Genomic DNA, 18,809 nt, shown 5'->3' on the forward strand with positions numbered 1-18,809 from the left:
GCACCTTGACTGTTATACCTACCATTGTATCCCCAGTGCTGGGAACAGGGTCTGGCACATAGTGGATCAAGGACACCCAATAAGTATTTGTTAGGGGAATGAATGGATAAATCAGGGTACTCAGCACAGAGTAGGTGCTCAGGAAATGTCAGCAGATATTTAAAATGACCAACCCTCTTGATGCCCCAGCAGATCTGGGCAAAGTTGGGCAAAGACAACTCTGAGTTAAAGGGGGAAGACTAAAGCTGGAACTTCAGGACAGGTGGAGGCAAGCCAAGCCCAGAGGATGGTGGCCAGATTGGTGCCAGTGTCCCTCTGGCTATCTAGGGGACATTGACCGAGAGGGGCCTGTGAGGTGACCAAGGCAGGCCAGGGCAGAATATGGGGCTCCCAATGATGAGAGGGGCAGAAGACAGACTTTTATCTCCTCCATGATAATAGTTGCTGACATTTTTTTGCTAACATACTTTGAGCCAGGCACTGTGTAAGCCTCACACAGACCCTGTAGTGTAGGTGCTGTTATTATTCCCAATTTACAGATGGGGGAACTGAGGCCCAGAGAGGTTAAGTTACTTGCCCAAGATTACATTGGATTGACACCCAGGCTCTCTAGCCCATATGTTTACCCCTTGCACCCTGCCCCACCTCTCAGGCTTTCCACGTCAGGCCACTGGGGTTACAGTGATTCACTGGCACACTCATTTATTCATTTCTGAAATGCCCCCTGAGCTTGCCCTGGGCTCAGCCCTGGACTCGGTCCTGGGGTAACAGAGATGAATCAGACCTGGACCTTGCCTTCACATCTCTCCTGGTCTGGAGGGAGAGGCTGATCTGCAAAGAGATAATGGGCCCTGAGAGCTACAGAGGTTAGGCTAGGATCTGAGCAGCGTCCGGTGAGGTCTCTAGGCCAGCACAGGAGTCAACTCCTCCTGTGGGAACACTGAAGGAGTGTCTGGACAGAAGATGACCTTGGGGCTGCTCATCAGTTAGCAAGGCAGGGAAAGGCATTCCAGAAAGAGGGAACTGCATATGCAAAATGAGGGAAAACGGAGTGGGTCTGTGGATGTGGGAGGTGTGAGGGAGGGAAGCAGGGCGTGGTTAGAGAGGAAGCTGGGGAGGGGGCAGCGGTGCTCAGGGCCGGATGGTCTGTTCGAAGCCTTTGTATGCAGTTTGGCAATGGGGAGCCACCGAAAAGTTTGGAGCAGGTGAGAAAGGTGACTAGAGGGAGTGAGGAAGGATAATTTTGGTTGAGAGGACTTGATTAGAGACAGAAGGGAAGGAGACCGTGAGGAGGGCTGAGCCGGGGAGAGATGAAGCGTGTTGCAGGATGGAGAGAAGTGTAAGAGGTTCAGGAACTGGACTGGATGTGGGACATTCGGGAGAGGGGGAGTCAAGGGTGATGGGGGGAAGTGGGCGATCCCTGAGGCAGGAACACAGGAGGAGGGGTAGGTGGTGGGATGGAGAGGAGTTGTGGTTTCTGATGTGTTTCACGGTCAAGGTTCAGCTCTGGAAGCCATTCCGCACCACCCTCGGAGGGCCTGTCATACGGAGTCTGCCGTGGGTGAGGGTCCCTCCCTCTTCGTTCTCCCATAGCTTTGGAGCCGGGCTCCTCTGGAAAACAGCGCTTGTCTCAGCCGCACTGGGGCAGGAGTGGGAGCTGCCCAGGACCCAGTGAGGGTGCTTAGCAGCAGCTGTGTTCCTTTGTGTGCTTTATAGCTTTAATTTACCTTTGGAAAAGTTAATATATTCACTTAGCACGAAATCCAAAAGGTACAAAAGAGTATGCAATAAAAATCCTGTCTTATGGAATGATTATGTAGATGCAAGCATGCAACTCATTTTCTTGACAGAGAGCACGAAGCATTTGCGAAATGTATCCTGCTCTCCCTCTTGCTTTGGTAACAATTGTCTTTTGGGATGAAAGAGCCTTGGGGGTTCAGGTATCTCTTGAATGCAGTGAATCAAAGTCCCTCTTTTCCCAGATGAAGGATAGCTTGCAATGTAAGATGACCAAGAAGACTGGGCAGGACAGGGTTTTCCAAGCGTTCCTGCCCAGCTGTCAATCAACAAGAGGAGCACAAAGCCCTTCCTAAACTGACTTGACCAGGGAACCCTTCTGTTATGGGGCATCTTACAGGGCTGGGGTTCCATGGAGTACACTTTGAGAAAGGATGCAAAGGCAGCTATGAATTGTGTCAGCAAGTGGGACAAAGGACCGAGCCCCCCACCACAGAGGCTCTGGATGGTCCTGGACAAGTCATAGTCCCTCTCCAGGCCCCTGATTTTGAAGGATGCTGTTAGCTTGGACTTTAAACAGGCAGGTTAGTGCAGTGGTTGAGGGAATGAATTCTGGAGTTCAAAAGACCTGTTTTCAGAGCATGGTCTTGCCATTGACTTTCTGTGTGACCTCAGGCAAGCCCCTTAGCAGCCCCTTAGTTGTAGGAATAAAGAGATTATGCATGTAATATACTTAGATCCATGCCTGCTACACAGTGGGCACTGAACCCTGGGGTCAAGTTCAGGGTCAGTCTCAGGCTGGGGCTCTAGACCAGGCTCAGCTACCCTGCCCCTCCCTGCCATGCCCCCCAACTCCCCGTCCCCTGGAACATCTGGCAAATGGGCAGAATTTGATAGGGGCCTGGGGGAGAACCTTGAGTGATGGAGGTGAGTCAGCCGGGGTCAGACCCGACTGATCAGGGTCCACCAGAGGAGGGAGGCCTGGGTTCAGGTGCCCCTCCCCTGATGCCTCTTCCCCCAGGTCCCTCCAGACGTGATGGTGTGGCCGTGGCTGTCCTGCCTCTTGCTTCCTGCCCTCATGGTGTCCGGTGGGTACCTCCCCTCCCCCACCAGGGCAGCACTAACCTGGGGATCCTCAGCAGAACCCTCCAGAAGGGTGGGATGCTGCTTCATCAGCAAACACCCAACTCCTATGGCCCAGCCCCGGGCTTGGCTGCTCTGGGGAGGCCTGGAGAGGAATCCAGTCCTGGGCCAGTGAAAGTTGGCCAGTGGGACTGGTGTGGGCTCCCACAGGGGCAGATGGGGGTCAGTCTTTATGGAGGTGTCCAGATGTTCCAACACTCTGTGTCCCTACAGTGGCAGCCAACATGGCCCCAACATTCCTGTCCAACATGTCGGCAGTGAACCTGCCCGAGGACCTACCAGTGGGTGAGTAACTGTCCCTGTGCCCAGACTGCACCAAACACTTACCCACAAGAGGGCCCCAGGGGCTCCCCTGTGGGCTTGCTCCCCATCCCTGCAGCTCCACGGCTTGTCATGGGGCAAAGGTGGCCTGAAGGAAGTTTGTTCCAGAAGTTTGTTTTCTCCTTTGCAGCTTTTGGGTCGAGGGCCCTCACACAGCATCAAATAATCAAGACTCACCCCAAGAGAACATTCCTCCCATTTCCCATCTCTTTCAGTCTTTCTGATTTCCCAAGGGAGAAAGTATCCATTTGGTACCATTATTTCTCTTCTACCTCTCTCACTTGCTCATCTCTCTTCCTCCTCTGCTATTTTTTTTTTCAGACAGAAAGAGAGCAGGCTTTAGGCTCAGAGCCTTTCATGCATACATCTCACCAGAAATTGATACTTTTGCTGTCTTCGTTTGTAGAGTTACCTTCCCTCTATGGCTAGTGAAATGAGTTTTCTATGTACAGTAGCCATCTAGTTTGCTTTTAAAATAAATGTATTTACATGAAACAGTAAGTCAGTTAAAAGGAGGGTCATAAACACTGAGACGTGGATGTGGTAACGATCTTGGCAGTGTACAGGAGTGAATGATGTTCATGAAACATTGTTTTGGATGAAGCCACAGGGACTGGATGCCAGATTCCCAGCAGGCAGGATGGGGGTTGAAGAAGCTGAAATGATAGATGACTGTATTCATTGGGATATAGGGTCAGCTGCGCATAACAGACCCCAAATAACAGAGCTGTAAACAAGGTCAAAGTTTCCTATCCTCTTACATAGTCATCTAGAGCAGTGATCCATCAGGCTGTTCCGTGCCCTATGCTTCTGGCATCAGGGACCCTCCTTCCATTTCCAGGTTCTGCCTCCCCTAGGGCCTGGCCCTCATCCACATGGTCCCAGATGGCTCATGTCACGCCCTGTTCCAGTGAGAGCTGGGGGCAATAAAGGGCCAAGAGGGCTCATTTCTTTCTCCTAAGGACAGGGCTCCAGATTTTACACATGTTACTTCTGCTCACATCTCATTGGCCAGAACTTAGCCACATGCCCTAGCTGCAAGGGAACTGGAGAAATGAGGTCTTTATTTAGCCATGTGCACAGCTCAAAATCTGGGGTTCTATTAGTCTGAGAGAAAGGGGGTTGTGAATACTGGGGGACAATTTACAGTCTTTGTTGCAGTGTCAGAATTGGGACCCCAAATATCTAAATCTACTAGATGAAGCAAGAGACTGCATCAAAGGTGAAATCCAAAGTCTGCCTTGGAATCCAGAAACCCAGGTCTAGGTACATGAAGAAAGGGTGGGCGATGGGCTTCAGAGCCACGAAGGCCACATCCATTTGGATGTGGTTGCCAGGACAGCAAGTCTACTAAGGGTTATATTAATAAAGGTTTAGATCCCAGGATGAGGGAGGTGATAGTCTCATTACATTCTGAGTTGGCACAATCCTCGCTGGAGGACTGGGCTGAAGTCAAACTATTTGATATCTGTGAATACAACAGAGAAGTAGTATATACACATTAATGATATTTTATGTATATTTTCGTAGCTGTTTGGTCGCGGATAAACACATACACACCTCCAAACAAATGTCACAAGTATATGTAACCCAAATGTCCTCAAGATCTCCATTCTCTTGGGTGACGCTTTAATGTCAGGTCTGATCTCAGCCAGACCAAATGAGGGTCTTTTCTTTGATAACCACAGGGCCACTCTCTGGGCTTTCTCAAACCAAAGAGCAATTTCTTCCTTTCTGAGATGAATTGTATGGCTCTCTTGGGATGAGAAAGCATTTTCAGTCAGGTTTTTAAAAAATGTTGTTTAGACCTTTTATTTTGAGGTATAATATATATACAGGGAAGCACCCCGACCCCCTCTCTCCCTTTCTAGTCACTCCCCGTCCTTTCTCTCCTGCAGAAGACCTGTTTTCTTGACACTCACACTGTATAGTAGTTTAGTTTTGTCAGGCAGACTTTTTAAAATATGTCAAATTTGAGTTTAAAGACAGAGACCTAATATATGTCTTTTATTTCTGCAGCTCTTATTGATTTATTTGTTACAGTTAATTTTTTTTCAGACAGACTTTTAAAAAAGCTTTTCCTCCCTGATCCTTCTTTCTGTGTCCATGAGCACATGTGTACAGAGAAGGATTTACACATCCCCACTCACTTCCCATATTTCCTTGGGTATAAGGGCCATATCAGTTTACATTTTGACATTTTTGAATCAGGATGTGTCTTATATTTGAGATAGTCAGTTAACACAGAGTGACTCCCCACCCCAGCAGTCATTAAATTGACAGTGTGTCTCACAACAGAGGAAACATACTGTAGATACTAACAGCTTTCTAGCCTGATGGTCTTCCTGGAGGAGGGGGCCTGGGTGGGAAGGGACCAAGCTTTCTAAGGAGTTTCTGGAGGAGCCAGAACTATTTGGTCAAAGAAGAGCAGACTCCAGATGTGCTGCCCAGACTGTCCCTGAAAGGCTGTCGTGGGCAAGAGTGGGGGGCAGGCTGGTCCTCTGAGACCCTCAGGCTGGGCCCCACCACCATGTCACTGTTCTGGCACTTTTGCTTTTGTAGGCCTCTTCCTCCAGAAAAATACATTAAAAATATACTTTAATATACTGCATTGGCGTAAAGACAAATATCCTGAGGGCTAGATTATAATCATTAATTCCTTTTGATTTTTTTTACCATTTGAAAAAATGAGGTATAATTGACATACAATATTATATTAGTTTCAGGTGTACAACATAATGATATATTTGTATATATTTCAAAATGATCACCACAATAAGTCTAGTTAACATATGTTACCACTCATAGTTACAGATGGTTTTTTTTTTTCCCTTGGGATGAGAGCTTTTAAGACCTACTCTCTTAGCAATTTTCAAATACCCAATACAGTATTATTAACTCTAGTCACCATGCTGTACATTACATCTCCAGGACTTATTTATTTTATAACTGGATATGTGTACCTTTTGACCCTCTTCACCCATTTCTCAGTCCCCCGCACCTCACCTCTGGCAACCACCAATCTTCTCTGTATCTATGAGCTTGGTTTTTGTTTTTAGATCCCACATGTAAATGAGATCATACAGTATTTGTTTTTTTTTGACTTATTTCTCTTAGCAGAATTCCCTCTAGGTCCATACATGTTGTTACAAATGGCAAGATTTCATTCTTTTTTTAAGGCTGAAAATATTCCATTGTACATGTATACCACATCTGCTTTATCCATTCATCCATTGATAGACATTTAGGTTGTTTCCATGTCTTGACCCTTCTAATTTTAAAAGAAGTTTGACATTCTTGTGGGCCTCGTGGGCAGCTTGGCCAGGCCAGCATTGAACTAGGTGGCCGTGGACTCTGTGCATTCCCTGTCCCATCTGCAGGTGCTGAGGTCTTCTGGCTGATAGCTCAGGACCAGGACAATGACCCTCTGACCTATGGGATTAATGGCTCCTATGCCTACTTCTTTAATGTCACCCCGAATACTGGGGAAGTGAAGCTGGCCAAACTTCTGGACTATGAGGTAAAGGGAAGCAACCTGGGAAGGCCTCGTGAGGGGTTGGGGAGGTAGGGAGGGCCCTGGTGGGCACCCGAACAGGGCTTACCTTGGTTCCCTTCTCTCTGCCCACTGCAGACGCTCTACTGGTTTGCCATCAACATCTTTGCGAGCGACGGTCACAACAACTCAGTGAGTCAGAAGTGGGGAGGGAAGGGAGGTCCAGAGATCAGAGAGCAGGGGACTGAGGGCCCACCGCTAATTGCCCACCGCAAATAAGCAGAGAGAGCCCCAGCTAACAAAAAATGAATTGAATGTTTATTTTTATTGAAATTATACGTCTCCATTTTTCGTCATACAATATTAACCAAGATTTTAGTATTTATTATAATTTATATTAATTATACAAATATATGGTTTATCTTTTGTGTATTTTGTATACCTATTGTATATCATTAATTACATTATTATTTTTTTAAAGATTTATGTATTATTTTTTATTTATTTTATTTACTTTTGACTGCGTTGGGTGTTAGTTGCAGCATGCAGGATCTTCGTTGAGGCACGCGGAATCTTTCGTTGAGGCACGCGAGCTATTCGTTGTGGCGTGCGGGCTTCTCTCTAGTTGTGGCGCATGGGTTCCAGCGCACATGGGCTCTGTAGTTTGCAGCAGGCGGGCTCTAGTTGAGGCGTGAGCTCAGTACTTGTGGCGCATGGGCTTAGTTGCCCTGAGGCATGTGGGATCTTAATTCCCTGACCAGGGATTGAACCCGCGTCCCCTACATTGTAAGGCGGATTCTTTACCACTGGACCACCAGGGAAGTCCCAATTACATTATCAACTTGTATTAATACACTTATTAATAAAAAAACAAGTGCCAAATACCTCCCTACCCTCTCTCCACTGAGGTCATCACTTTCAGCCCCTTTGGCTGATAGGTTGGTCTCAGTGTTCATGTTTCTCAATAACACACTTATACAGCTGTGTCTTGTGTCTGTGAAAGTTGGGGGTTTTGTCTTTATAACCTATTCCCCAAACCCTATCCATTAAAAAAATCATTTTAATGACTTGGATATTCATAAATATTTTCTCTTTGTAAACATTTTTAAAAGTGCAGATAAAGCTCAAGTCCCCTTGGGCAACACTTCCCAGCCCACTCCCACCTGAAGTGTCCGCCATCACCGTGTTGTTTTCTATCCATCGCTAAACATTGACATGCATATATGCATCCATGGAAGAAAGATGGTAGTTTTGGGTGCGTTTTCTGAAATCCAAGTGGGATCCTACTGCATATATGGTCTTGAACTGCCTTGTCGACTCAACAGTCAGCTTTGGAAGACTTCCCTTGTGGTCCAGTGGTTAAGACTCTGTGCTTCCACTACAGGGAGCCCGGGTTCGATCCCTTGTCAGGGACGTTCCGCATGCCGCGGGGAGCAGGCAAAAAACAAAACAACAATCAGCTTTGGAGTCCCTTCTGTGTCTGCACATGAGTCTCCTGTTTCCTGTATGTCTATAGCCCAGTGTGGGGACTATAAGCACCTCGGTGCTTAGCTGGTCTCCTCAGCACTTAGGTTGTTCACAGCTTTACGCTATGGCTAACAAAGCTAAAAGGAACATTCTTGTAATAGGACATTTTAGATTTTTTTTAATGACCTAATGATTTCCACAACATACTCTCCAAATGGTTCAGTAAATCTGATGGAGAGAAAAACTAAATAAGGGGTAAATCTGGATGAAGGGTATCAGGAATTCTTTGTACTGTACTTGCAACTTTTCTGGCGTTTGAAATGGCATCAAAAAAACACGGAGGTGGGGGGGGAAGCTGGGGCAAAGTGAGAGTAGCATCAACATATATACACTACCAAATGTGACATAGATAGCTAGTGGGAAGCTGCTGCATAGCACAGGGAGATCAGCTCGGTGCTTTGCGACGACCTAGAAGGGTGGGATAGGGAGGGTGGGAGGGAGGCTCAAGAGAGAGGGGATATGGGGATATATGTCTGCATATGGCTGATTCACTTTGTTGTACAACAGAAACTAACACAGCATTGTGAAGCAATTATACTTCAATAAAGATGTATAAAAAAAAAGTCACCCCAGACACCACCTGATTGTTCTCCTGAGAAGCTATACCAACTTGCACTCCCGTCCTGATACTCCTGACGTTGTTTTCTCAAGCTCCCACGTTTTCTGGGCTAACCTGGGCTTTCTCACTTGCAGGTGCAGATGGAAATGCAGGTGATCGTGGAGGACAGAAATGACAACGCACCCATTTTCCAGAACACAGACTTCTCCACCAGCATCAGTGAGGTAACATCTGCCTTAACGGGGTGTGTGTGTAGGATGCAGACATCCCACAAATCTGCTTAGAGTGGGAAGGACCAGAGATAACCAGCAGGGCATCCAAGATTGGGAAGTGCACCTCCTAGAAAGGGCAGCTGCAGGAACCAAATTCAGGGGGTTGCATGTAACCCCATGTACCAGAGTTACAGCAACATTTTGCAATCTATCAGACTGGATTGGAATATCTAAGTTATGATAGTCAGAGGTGGTGGGGGGGGAAGGAATTGATTTTCTCATGTTTCTGAAAAATTTAACAGTATCTCTGACTTCAGGCATGGCTGGATCCAGGTACTCAAGCCATGTCATCAAGAAGAGATTTCTCTCCACCTAGCAGCTCTGCTTCTCTTGTTGCCACCATCCTGGGGTGGGGCGAGCAGTTCTCCCTTATGGTGATAAAAGTGTCCCCCAGCAGCTCCAGGCTCACATCCCACCGGCTTTGCAATTGCAACACAGACTGTCTCTTTCTCAATGGTCCCAGCCAAACCCCCAGGACTGACTCTCATTGGCCCATTTTCGGTCAGGTGCCCATCAGTTGAGGAGTATGGATTGCTCCAATTGTCTAGGTCTGCATCATGTGCTTTCCCCTCTACCAAGAGGAGCAGCCCCACTTGAACTGCATAGGCAAGGAGGAGGTTTCCCAGTGGTCCCAGGGCAGCAAACACAACACCACTCCTGAATCTTCATTACCACGTGGCTTCAAAGTCCTGACAGGTGTGGGTCTCCCTCCCCCAGGCCAGATCTGAGGCTGGTGAGGTTCAGACAGCCCTTCAACAGGCTCTGATTGAGTGCCTACTGTGTGTCTGGCACTGTCCTTGGTGCTGAGGATATCCGGTGAAGACAGACTTGGTCGCCACCCTCGGCAGCTCACATTGTAGTGAAGAGCACAGACAGCAAAACATTTAATCAACAAAGCATTAAACAAACAGGATTATTTCAGATGGTGTTGAGCTCTATGAAGAGCATAAAACATGACTGGGGAGGGGCCTGCTTTAAATTGAGCCAGTCAGGAAAATCTTCTCTGGGTAGGTGACATCTGAGCAGAACTAAATGTTGAGGAGCCAGCATGGGCTGCTCCAGGAAAAGGATATTCCAGGCAGGGAACAGCAGCTGCAAAGGCTCTGAGGTGGGAATCAGCCTGGAGTGTTTTAGGCATAGCCAGGAAGCTCGTGTGTATGGAGGCAGGAGGCTGAGGAGGAGGTGAGGTCAGAGAAGTGGGCAGTGGCCTGACCCTGGAAGGCCATGGAGGCAGTCTGGACCGTATTCTGGGCAGAATGGGGGAACCACTTGTCGGTTTTGAGCACGAGACTGATGTGGTCTGGTTCAGGATTTTCAAAGATCTTTTTGGCCACCATGAAGAAATAGTGAGGGTGTGGACAGGTCCTAGAGGAAAAGCCTCCCAAAAGAACCTTCCAGCTCTGCGGGGTGCTGTGTGGAACCTATTGCTGGAGGCTACAGAGAACACACAGGGATGTTTAAGCAGGGGAGTGGCACAACCTGAGTTCTGGAATGATCACTCGTGGTGGTCCTGAGGGGCGCTGCAAATCAGAAGCCAGCTCAGGTTTCAGGGAGGCTATGTGGGGAGAGGAGAAGGGGGAACTCTGCTCCCTGCCTCCATCCAGATGCCCCCAGAGGCCCAGCCCAGGTGGGAAGGAAAGGGGGACATCTGTGGAATGCTGGGTTTCAGGTTCTGGAAGGTCCATCGCTATCCCCGTGGTACAGTTGGGGGCACTGAAACTCCAGGAGGGGGCATGATGTGCTTGGGCATGGAGGAGATGTGTTGGAGCTCAGAGGTGACAAAACCCTTGTTACAGACCCTGCCGGTTGGCTCCCTGTTGCTCTCTGTGCTGGCCACGGACAAAGACACGGGGTCCGGAGGTGCAGTGGTGTACTCCATAGAGAAGGTAAGTGTGTGCGAGTCCGCGTGGGAGTGTGGGCTCCACCTCCCCTCATGGCCACCAGGGGGCAGCATCTCCCACACAACCTGCAGGGACCTTGTGGAGCAGGGGCTCTGCAACGGCCCAGCTCTGGTCCCCACGCCTTCCTCTGTCCCCCTCTGGACCTCATTTGGCCCAGCCGCCTAAGGAGGGTGCCTGCTGCAGGCCGGGCCCTCCTCCCCACCCTCTCGCCTGGGGCACTGTCTGTGACTTTGTCCGGTTAGCGTCACACCACTTGGTGGCTGCGGCAATCCTGGCTTCAAAGAAGAGGAAATCAAGGCTCAGAGAGATCCAGGGTCTTGTCCAAGGTCTCACAGACAATGGCGGGTGTGACCCCAGTTCTCACGAAGACACATTGGCTAGCCACGGCCCCCATCATTGAGTGCCCACTACGTGCCTGGAACCTACCTTAGCTCACTTGACCCTGTTTTCGTCCCACTGAGGCGATATCTAGCCCATTTCCCAGGCTCAGAGAGGTTAAGTGACCTGGTGAGGTTGAGAGCAGAGCCAGGATTCGACCCCAGGTCTCTCAGAGCAGGTCCTGGGGGCAGGGCCGTCCCGGGGGAGCCTGGCCTGACTGTGCTCTGCCTCAGGTCATCCCTAGCACGGACAGCAGCGAGTACCTCTTCAAGATCCTGCCCAACGGCTCCATCATCCTCAATGGCAGCCTCAGTTACAACAACAAGAGTGCCTTCTATCAGCTGGAGCTGAAGGCCTGTGTGAGTGCGGGTGCAGGTGGGGTCGGGGGCGTCGGGACCTGAAGCCCCGGCTTCACGGAGACCCATCTCCCGGCAGGACTCAGGCGGCAGGTACAACAACAGCATTGTCGTCCAGTGCTCCTCGCCTGTCTTCGTGTCCATCTTTGTAATCGACAAGCGGGACCTGGATCCCCAGTTTGTCAGGGAGTTTTACTCAGCCTCTGTGGCTGAGGATGCACCCCAGGTGTGCCAGGGAACTGGAGGGGTCTGGGTGGAGACGAGCGGTGGGGAAAGGGTCTGGCCACTGACCGTGCCTTCTCGCAGGGAACCTCGGTGCTGAAGGTGGAGGCCGTGGATGGCGACAGAGGCATCAATGACCCTGTGATCTACAGCATCTCCAGTGAGAACGGGGTGTCCCCAGCCTGGGGCTGAGGCAAGGGAAGGGGTGGGGGCTCCGTCAGAGCCACTGGAAGCAGCTGCTCCTGCTGCCTTTTCCCAGACTCCACAAGGCCTGGCTGGTTCGACATTGGACCAGACGGGGTGATCAGGGTCAGCGGTTCCCTGGACAGAGAGCAGCTGCTGGAGGAGGACGAGGAGGTGCAGGTGCAGGTCACGGTGAGTGAGAGGGCCACTGCCCACCTTGCACCCTGACTTTCTATACATTTATTTATTTATTTATTTATGGCTGTTTTGGGTCTTTGTTTCTGTGCGAGGGCTTTCTCTAGTTGTGGCAAGCGGGAGCTACTCTTCATCGCGGTGCGCGGGCCTCTCACTATCGCGGCCTCTCTTGTTGCGGAGCAGGGGCTCCAGACACGCAGGCTCAGTAATTGTGCCTCACGGGCCCAGTTGCTCCATGGCATGTGGGATCTTCCCAGACCAGGGCTCGAACCCGTGTCCCCTGCATTGGCAGGCAGACTCTCAACCACTGCACCACCAGGGAAGCCCTGCACCCTGACTTTCTAAACTCTGACCTTTGATCTCAGCTCTCTCTGAATGCTGGTTTTCTGACCTCTGCCTCTCGGCCTCTGCTCTGCTCTCAGGCCACCGAGATGCACCCCAACGTCTATGGGCAGGAGGCCAAGGTGAGCATATGGGTCACGCTGAGAGTGACAGACGTCAATGACCACAAACCTGAGTTTTACAACTGCAGCCTCCCAACCTGCACCTTCACCCCCCAAGAGGCTCAAGTCAACTTCACTGGCTACGTGGACGAGCACGCCTCCACCCGCATCCCCATCGATGACCTAACCATGGTGGTCTACGACCCAGACAAGGCAGGGGCACCCAGACCATGCGCGGCATGGGTGGAAGTGATGGTTGGGAGATCGCTGCGGGGGGAAAGTGGCGAGTGACCAGCACAGTGTGGTACCACAGTGCTCGGTGGGGCAGTGGGCAGTGGGCAACAGTGGTGCTGACCGTGAGTTGTGGTCGGAGTTGTTGGGTGACATTTGGAACTGCTGAGTGATGTTGAGCTGGTGGGTAGCCTTGTGTTCAGGGTGGTGCTACGTGGTGGGGAACAGAAAGGCAGCGCTGAGTGGAGGTTGGTCCTGGATGCTGGGTGTTGTTGAGTGGAATGTAATTTTTGGCGGTGTTGAGTAGAGGGGGTAGTGATGTGTGGATGGTGAAGTTGTGGGGTGCTGGGATAGTACTGGGTATTGGGGGATGTGGGCAGTTTTGAGCACAGTGTGGTCTGGGTGGGTGTCAAGTTGGAGGGTATTCCTAGGTGGAGGTTGATACTGAGTGGTGGGTGATTTGGGTAGTATTGAATGCTGAATAACTATGGATGGTGTTTGGTAGTATTTGGTGATAATGAGTTGGGACAAAATGTCGACTGGAGGGTGATATTGGGTAGTGGTGGATGGGTGGGTGTGTTGAGATGGTGGTTGGCCTTGACTGGAGAGGGGTGTGGAGTAGAGGGGGTGTGGATAATGGACCGACGTTGGACATTGATGATGTTTGGTGTTGGTATGGGTGGTGGAGGGTAGTGCATGGTGGCTGGTATGGAAGACTCAAAGGGAGTGAGGGGTGTGTGTCCAGGCGCTGCAGCCCAGGCTGGGGCCTCGGGGAGGTCTTCTTCTGATGAGCCCACATTGACAGGGACTAGTGACTAGCCTACCCTCCTGGGACCTGTGGCCAGGGATTGGGAGAAAGATGCAGGTGGGTACATTGCAGGAGTGGGGTCCCTAATATATAGCCCACGTCTACAGGGCAGCAATGGCACCTTCCTGCTATCCCTGGGGGGCCCTGATGTTGAAGCCTTCAGCGTCTCCCCGGAGCGGGCGGTGGGCTCAGTGGATGTGCAGGTGCTGGTGAGAGCACCGTCGCTGGTGGACTACGAGACACAAACGGTGATGCTGGTGCAGGTGAGGGGTGCTCTGGGACACCAGGGAGAGCGGGCCACGGGGTGCTCCAGTCCCAATGCCGCTGCCTCTTCCCCTGTCCTCAGGTCGTGGCCACTGACTCGGTCAGCAGAAGCTCCTCGGTAGCCTTGGTGACCATCCACCTTAGAGACATTAATGATCACAGGCCCACATTCCCCCACAACCTGTACAACCTCAGTGTCTTCGAGCACAGTGCGGTCGGCTATGTGGTCACCAACGGCATCCGAGTGAGTGATGGGGGACAGGGCTGGGCAGGGCTGGGAGAGATGCGGAGATGGGCAGGCTTGGGGCTGTGGCCCTGCTGGAGTTTCTGTATCATCTGATGTCAGCGGGGGCCAGCAGGTGTGTATGCGCCTGCGCGTGTATGTGATGTCTATGTGTCAGTCTGAGTGTGTCGGGGGCTTCTCCCTTTGGGTCAGGAAGCAGGACGGCCCTGTCCTCATCAATTGCACGGTTGACAGTGCGGGTATGGCTTCTGCTCAGTGTCCCATTATCTATCTCTCTGCCTCACAGGCCTCTGACCCAGACACGGGCGAGGGGGGCCGCATCACCTACAGCCTGCTTCCGGGGAATGGGTAAGTTATCCGGGTGGGCAGCGGGCAGGTGGGCGAGCGGGACCCAGGCTCACCTCTCTGTCTCACAGCAGGGCTAGAGGAGTCAGATAAAATATAGGGCACCCAGTTACATTTCAATTTCAGATAAACAGTGAATGGGTTTTTTTTTTTTAGTATAAGTAGGTTGCAAATATTCCATGGGATGTCCTAAAATATTTTTCATTGTTTATCTGAAATGCAAATTGAAGTGGGCATCCTGTATCTTTTTAAATTTATTTATTTATTTATTTATGGCTGTGTTGGGTCTTCGTTTCTGTGCGAGGCTTTCTCTAGTTGTGGCAAGCGGGGGCCACTCTTCATCGCGGTGCACGGGCCTCTCACTATCGCGGACTCTCTTGTTGCGGAGCACAGGCTCCAGACGCGCAGGCTCAGTAGTTGTGGCTCACGGGCTTTGTTGCTCTGAGGCATGTGGGATCTTCCCAGACCAGGGCTCGAACCCGTGTCCCCTGCATTGGCAGGCAGATTCTCAACCACTGCGCCACCAGGGAAGCCCCATCCTGTATCTTTATTTGCTCCACCTGGCCACCCTGCACAGGGCGGACATCTTTGCGGTGGATCCAGACTCGGGGACAGTGACGGTGAGAAACAGTGAGCTGCTGGATCGGGAGAAGCAGGCCGTGTACTACCTCACGCTGCTGGCCACGGATGGCGGGAACCTGTCGTCCTCCACCGTGCTGCAGATTGTCGTGCTGGACATCAATGACAACAAGCCCGTGGTCAGCGGCTCCTACAACATCTTTGTCCAGGAAGAGGAGGGCAATGTCTCCGTGACCATCCAGGTGCGAGCCGGCCTGTAGCTGACGGGTGAGACGGGCACACGGCACCATGCCTGGCTCTGTAGTCATGCTGGTCCTGGGTTGGAATCTGGGCTCTGCTGTGTAGTCCTGAGAAAGTCACTCAGTCTCTCTGGGCCTCCGTTTCTTCTTTGGAAAATGAAGACAATCTCAGTATTTATTCCCAGGGTCATAACGGACGTAAAGTGCTCGGCACAAGGCCTAGCACAGAACAAGCCCTCAAAAACATATTGCTCTTTTAAATTCAGGCCCCTGCCTCATTCCAAAAAGGATTTGAGGTGGCCTAGATTTAAAAGTGTGATAAAAGAAATAAGGAAAAAGAGAAAATAAGGATGGTATTTTTTTTAAGTGCACAAAGGTAGAAGCCATACAATTGCTAGGACTGGGCTGAATACTCAGTTCTGAGCTTCCTAATGGCCAAAGCAAAAATGGAAATGAGATCAGTGGTCAGGTTCACAGACTCTGTGAGATAAAAACCCACTACTGGCTCCAGAGGAACACTGGAGAGAAGCTTTGCCCCTGATTCTGAGGCTTTCAGAAGCTTCTCCACTGAGTCATCTGTAAGCGGATCTTGTGAGAATCGAGAAACCAGGTCCTCGGAATGACAATCACATGGCCGTGGAGCCCTCCCATCTTTCGGGGGCTTGTGGTTTCCAGAGTACATTCCCATCCCTGATCTCTTGACAAACTTATGAAGTAGGTGCTCTAATGCTCCCCATTTCACGGAAGGAGAAAACTGAGGCTCAAAGAGGTTAAGTGACTTTTCTGTGGTTATACAGCCAGTCAGTGGCAGTGCTGAAACCTGGGCCTTTCTTCATGCACCTCAGTGCTCCTCACCCTGGTCTGTGAGCTCTTTGGGGCAGGAGCATTTCAGATCTGCTGCCAGAACCATGGTGCCCAGTGTGAGCCCTGAGAAGTGCTTGGTGAATTAACCGGCCTGAGTTCAGAGTGCCAAGGAATGAACAGACAGAGTTTTTCATTTCATAAACACGATCCCAACAGATCTGAAACAAAAACCTGAAGGTGGCAGTGGGCAGAGATGAGGGGAAAGAATTGGATCCAAGTGGGACTAGCCCAGCTCTGGATTCAAAGCCATATTTGCTGAGCATCTACTATGCACCAGACCCTTTGCTGGGCCCTGGGTCCTCCGAGATGAATCCACCATAATTCCTGCCTTCAGGGAGGGTGGCGGACCATCATCCAAGGGTGTCACTTGTGCTGTACTGAAGGTAGCACAGGGGTTGTGGAGGACCAGGGGAGGCACCAATCTGACCTGGAGTCAAGCAGGCAATGTGTAGAGGGCATTCATGTGCATGTGCAAAGCCCTGGTGGCAGGGAAGAGCATCTTGTGCTCTCCGTGCTGGATCACCCCAAAGGCACACTAAGCATGTGTTCAGGACCTTGGTAGGACAGACACACACACACACACACACACACACACACAGATTGGATGAAGAATTTCAGTTATTTAAAAAATACAGCACTGAAGTAGTCATCATGGGAAAATCAGAATCTTGTTGGACTTCACTTATTTATTTATTTGGCCGTGCCGCATGGCTTGTGGGATTTCAGTTCTCCAACTAGGGCTTGAACCCGGGCTACAGCAGCGTAAGCCCAGAATCCTAACCACTAGGCCACCAGGGAATTTCCCCACAATTTTTTTTTTTTTAAAATTTATGGCTGCGTTGGGTCTTCACTGCTGCGTGCAGGCTTTCTCTAATTGTGTTGAGCAGGGGCTACTCTTCGTTGCGGTGCGCGGGCTTCTCATTGCGGTGGCTTCTCTTGTTGTGGAGCACGGGCTCTAGGTGCATGGGCTTCAGTAGTTGTGGCTCGCGGGTTCCAGAGCGCAGGCTCAGTAGTTGTGGCGCACAGGCTTAATTGCTCCGCGACATGTGGGATCTTCCCGGACCGGGGCTCGTACCCGTGTCCCCTGCATTGGCAGGCGGATTCTTAACCATTGTGCCACCAGGGAAGTCCCCCCCCCACACTTATTTTTGTTTGTTTATTTTAAACTTCGACTGTCTATATTATACTGCCCCCACTCCTCCCTCCCCACTGGAATATCAACTCCCTAAGGGAACTGTCTTGATCATGGCTCTATTCCCAGTACCTAGACAGGGCTGGGCATATGGTAGGTAAACATTTGTGGGATGAATGAATGACCTCAATGTTTCAGACCTCAGAAGCTCTTGAAAGCTGTTGGTCTGGCCCTCTCAGATGCGAGACTGAGACTGGGAGATTGGGGAGCATCGCTCTGGCTTTAGGCCCAGTTACTGCCCTCATGGGCCAGCGCTGGAGGGGGAGTCCAGACTGCAGGGCAGGGGCTGCGGCCGGGGAGCACCTGATGGCTGACGTCCCAACCCTGCTTACCTGCACAGGCTCACGACGATGACCAGCCAGGCACCAACCACAGCCTTCTGCACTTCAGCCTGCTGAGCAGCCCCTACAGCCACAACTTCTCAGTGGACCCCGACAAAGGAATCCTCAGAAACCTGGGGCCCTTGGACCGAGAGGCCATCAACCCCACCCTGGGGGGCCGCATCGTGCTGACCGTGCACGTGTCTGATTGTGGCAAGCCTGCCCTCTGGACTGACGTCAATGTCACCATCACTGTGGAGGTAAGGTCTGGCTCAGCCGGGGACAGGGTCCAGGATGAGCCCTGTACTGCGGGGCTCCTGAGCAGATGGCCAGCTCCCTGTCCTCCCAACTCAAGTCACATTTCTGCCCTTTGCAGTGCGGTGGGTAAAAGAGATCTGGAACCAAGCTGATGGGTCAGAATCCTGGCTCATTTGTTGTGTGGTCTTAGGCAATCGCTCAACCTCCCTGTGTTCTCAAGTTCCTCATCTGCAAAATGGGGATGAAATAATATAAAACGAGTTAAAAAATGGAAAGTGTTTCAAAGAATGCCCGGCCCAGAGAAGACACTCAGTGTATACCTGGTCCTGCAAGGGAAGGATTGGTTAGCACCATTTTATTGATCAAGGGACTAAGACACACAGAGGTTCAGTAGCCTGCCTTGGGTCACAGAATGGGGTTTTGAATCCAGTCTGTCTGGTTCTAAGGCTGCCACTGGGTCACAGGCACCTTCCTCTACGATGTCCACAATGTGGTTGGTGCCCCCTCGGGTTATGCAGTGCACAGCCTGCACCACCCCACACAGCAGCCCTGTTTCCCACTGGGTTGGGATGTGCTGCTTTCCCACAAGGATCAGAATGAGACCTCAGGGAAAATAGAGAAACAGAAGCCGGATGAGGATTTGCCAGCTGTCCTTGGGGTGGAAGTAGGCCACAGAGAAGGAAGAAAGCAAAATTGCATTTCCTGAGCGAGAAGGGTCCTTTCACACCCATGAGC

At 50.9% G+C, this 18,809-nt stretch overlaps 1 protein-coding gene across 1 annotated transcript in view; it reads left to right on the plus strand.

Annotated features, from left to right (window-relative positions):
- The window catches only part of CDHR2 (cadherin related family member 2), a 39,057-nt gene that overhangs the window by 9,660 nt on the left and 10,588 nt on the right, over positions 1 to 18,809 (plus strand). Inside the window, exons 2-17 of the mRNA XM_061189973.1 lie at positions 2,759 to 2,825; positions 3,094 to 3,165; positions 6,582 to 6,721; positions 6,833 to 6,886; positions 8,915 to 9,004; positions 10,849 to 10,938; positions 11,565 to 11,690; positions 11,767 to 11,913; positions 11,994 to 12,069; positions 12,169 to 12,284; positions 12,710 to 12,943; positions 13,877 to 14,032; positions 14,116 to 14,277; positions 14,564 to 14,625; positions 15,200 to 15,443; positions 17,837 to 18,076. Of these exons, the coding sequence (XP_061045956.1) occupies positions 2,774 to 2,825; positions 3,094 to 3,165; positions 6,582 to 6,721; positions 6,833 to 6,886; positions 8,915 to 9,004; positions 10,849 to 10,938; positions 11,565 to 11,690; positions 11,767 to 11,913; positions 11,994 to 12,069; positions 12,169 to 12,284; positions 12,710 to 12,943; positions 13,877 to 14,032; positions 14,116 to 14,277; positions 14,564 to 14,625; positions 15,200 to 15,443; positions 17,837 to 18,076 (2,061 nt within the window). The 5' untranslated portion in view covers positions 2,759 to 2,773. The remainder of the gene's footprint in view (positions 1 to 2,758; positions 2,826 to 3,093; positions 3,166 to 6,581; positions 6,722 to 6,832; positions 6,887 to 8,914; positions 9,005 to 10,848; positions 10,939 to 11,564; positions 11,691 to 11,766; positions 11,914 to 11,993; positions 12,070 to 12,168; positions 12,285 to 12,709; positions 12,944 to 13,876; positions 14,033 to 14,115; positions 14,278 to 14,563; positions 14,626 to 15,199; positions 15,444 to 17,836; positions 18,077 to 18,809) is intronic.

Source organism: Eubalaena glacialis, chromosome 4 (genome assembly GCF_028564815.1).
Source record: "Eubalaena glacialis isolate mEubGla1 chromosome 4, mEubGla1.1.hap2.+ XY, whole genome shotgun sequence".
NCBI lineage: Eukaryota > Metazoa > Chordata > Mammalia > Artiodactyla > Balaenidae > Eubalaena > Eubalaena glacialis.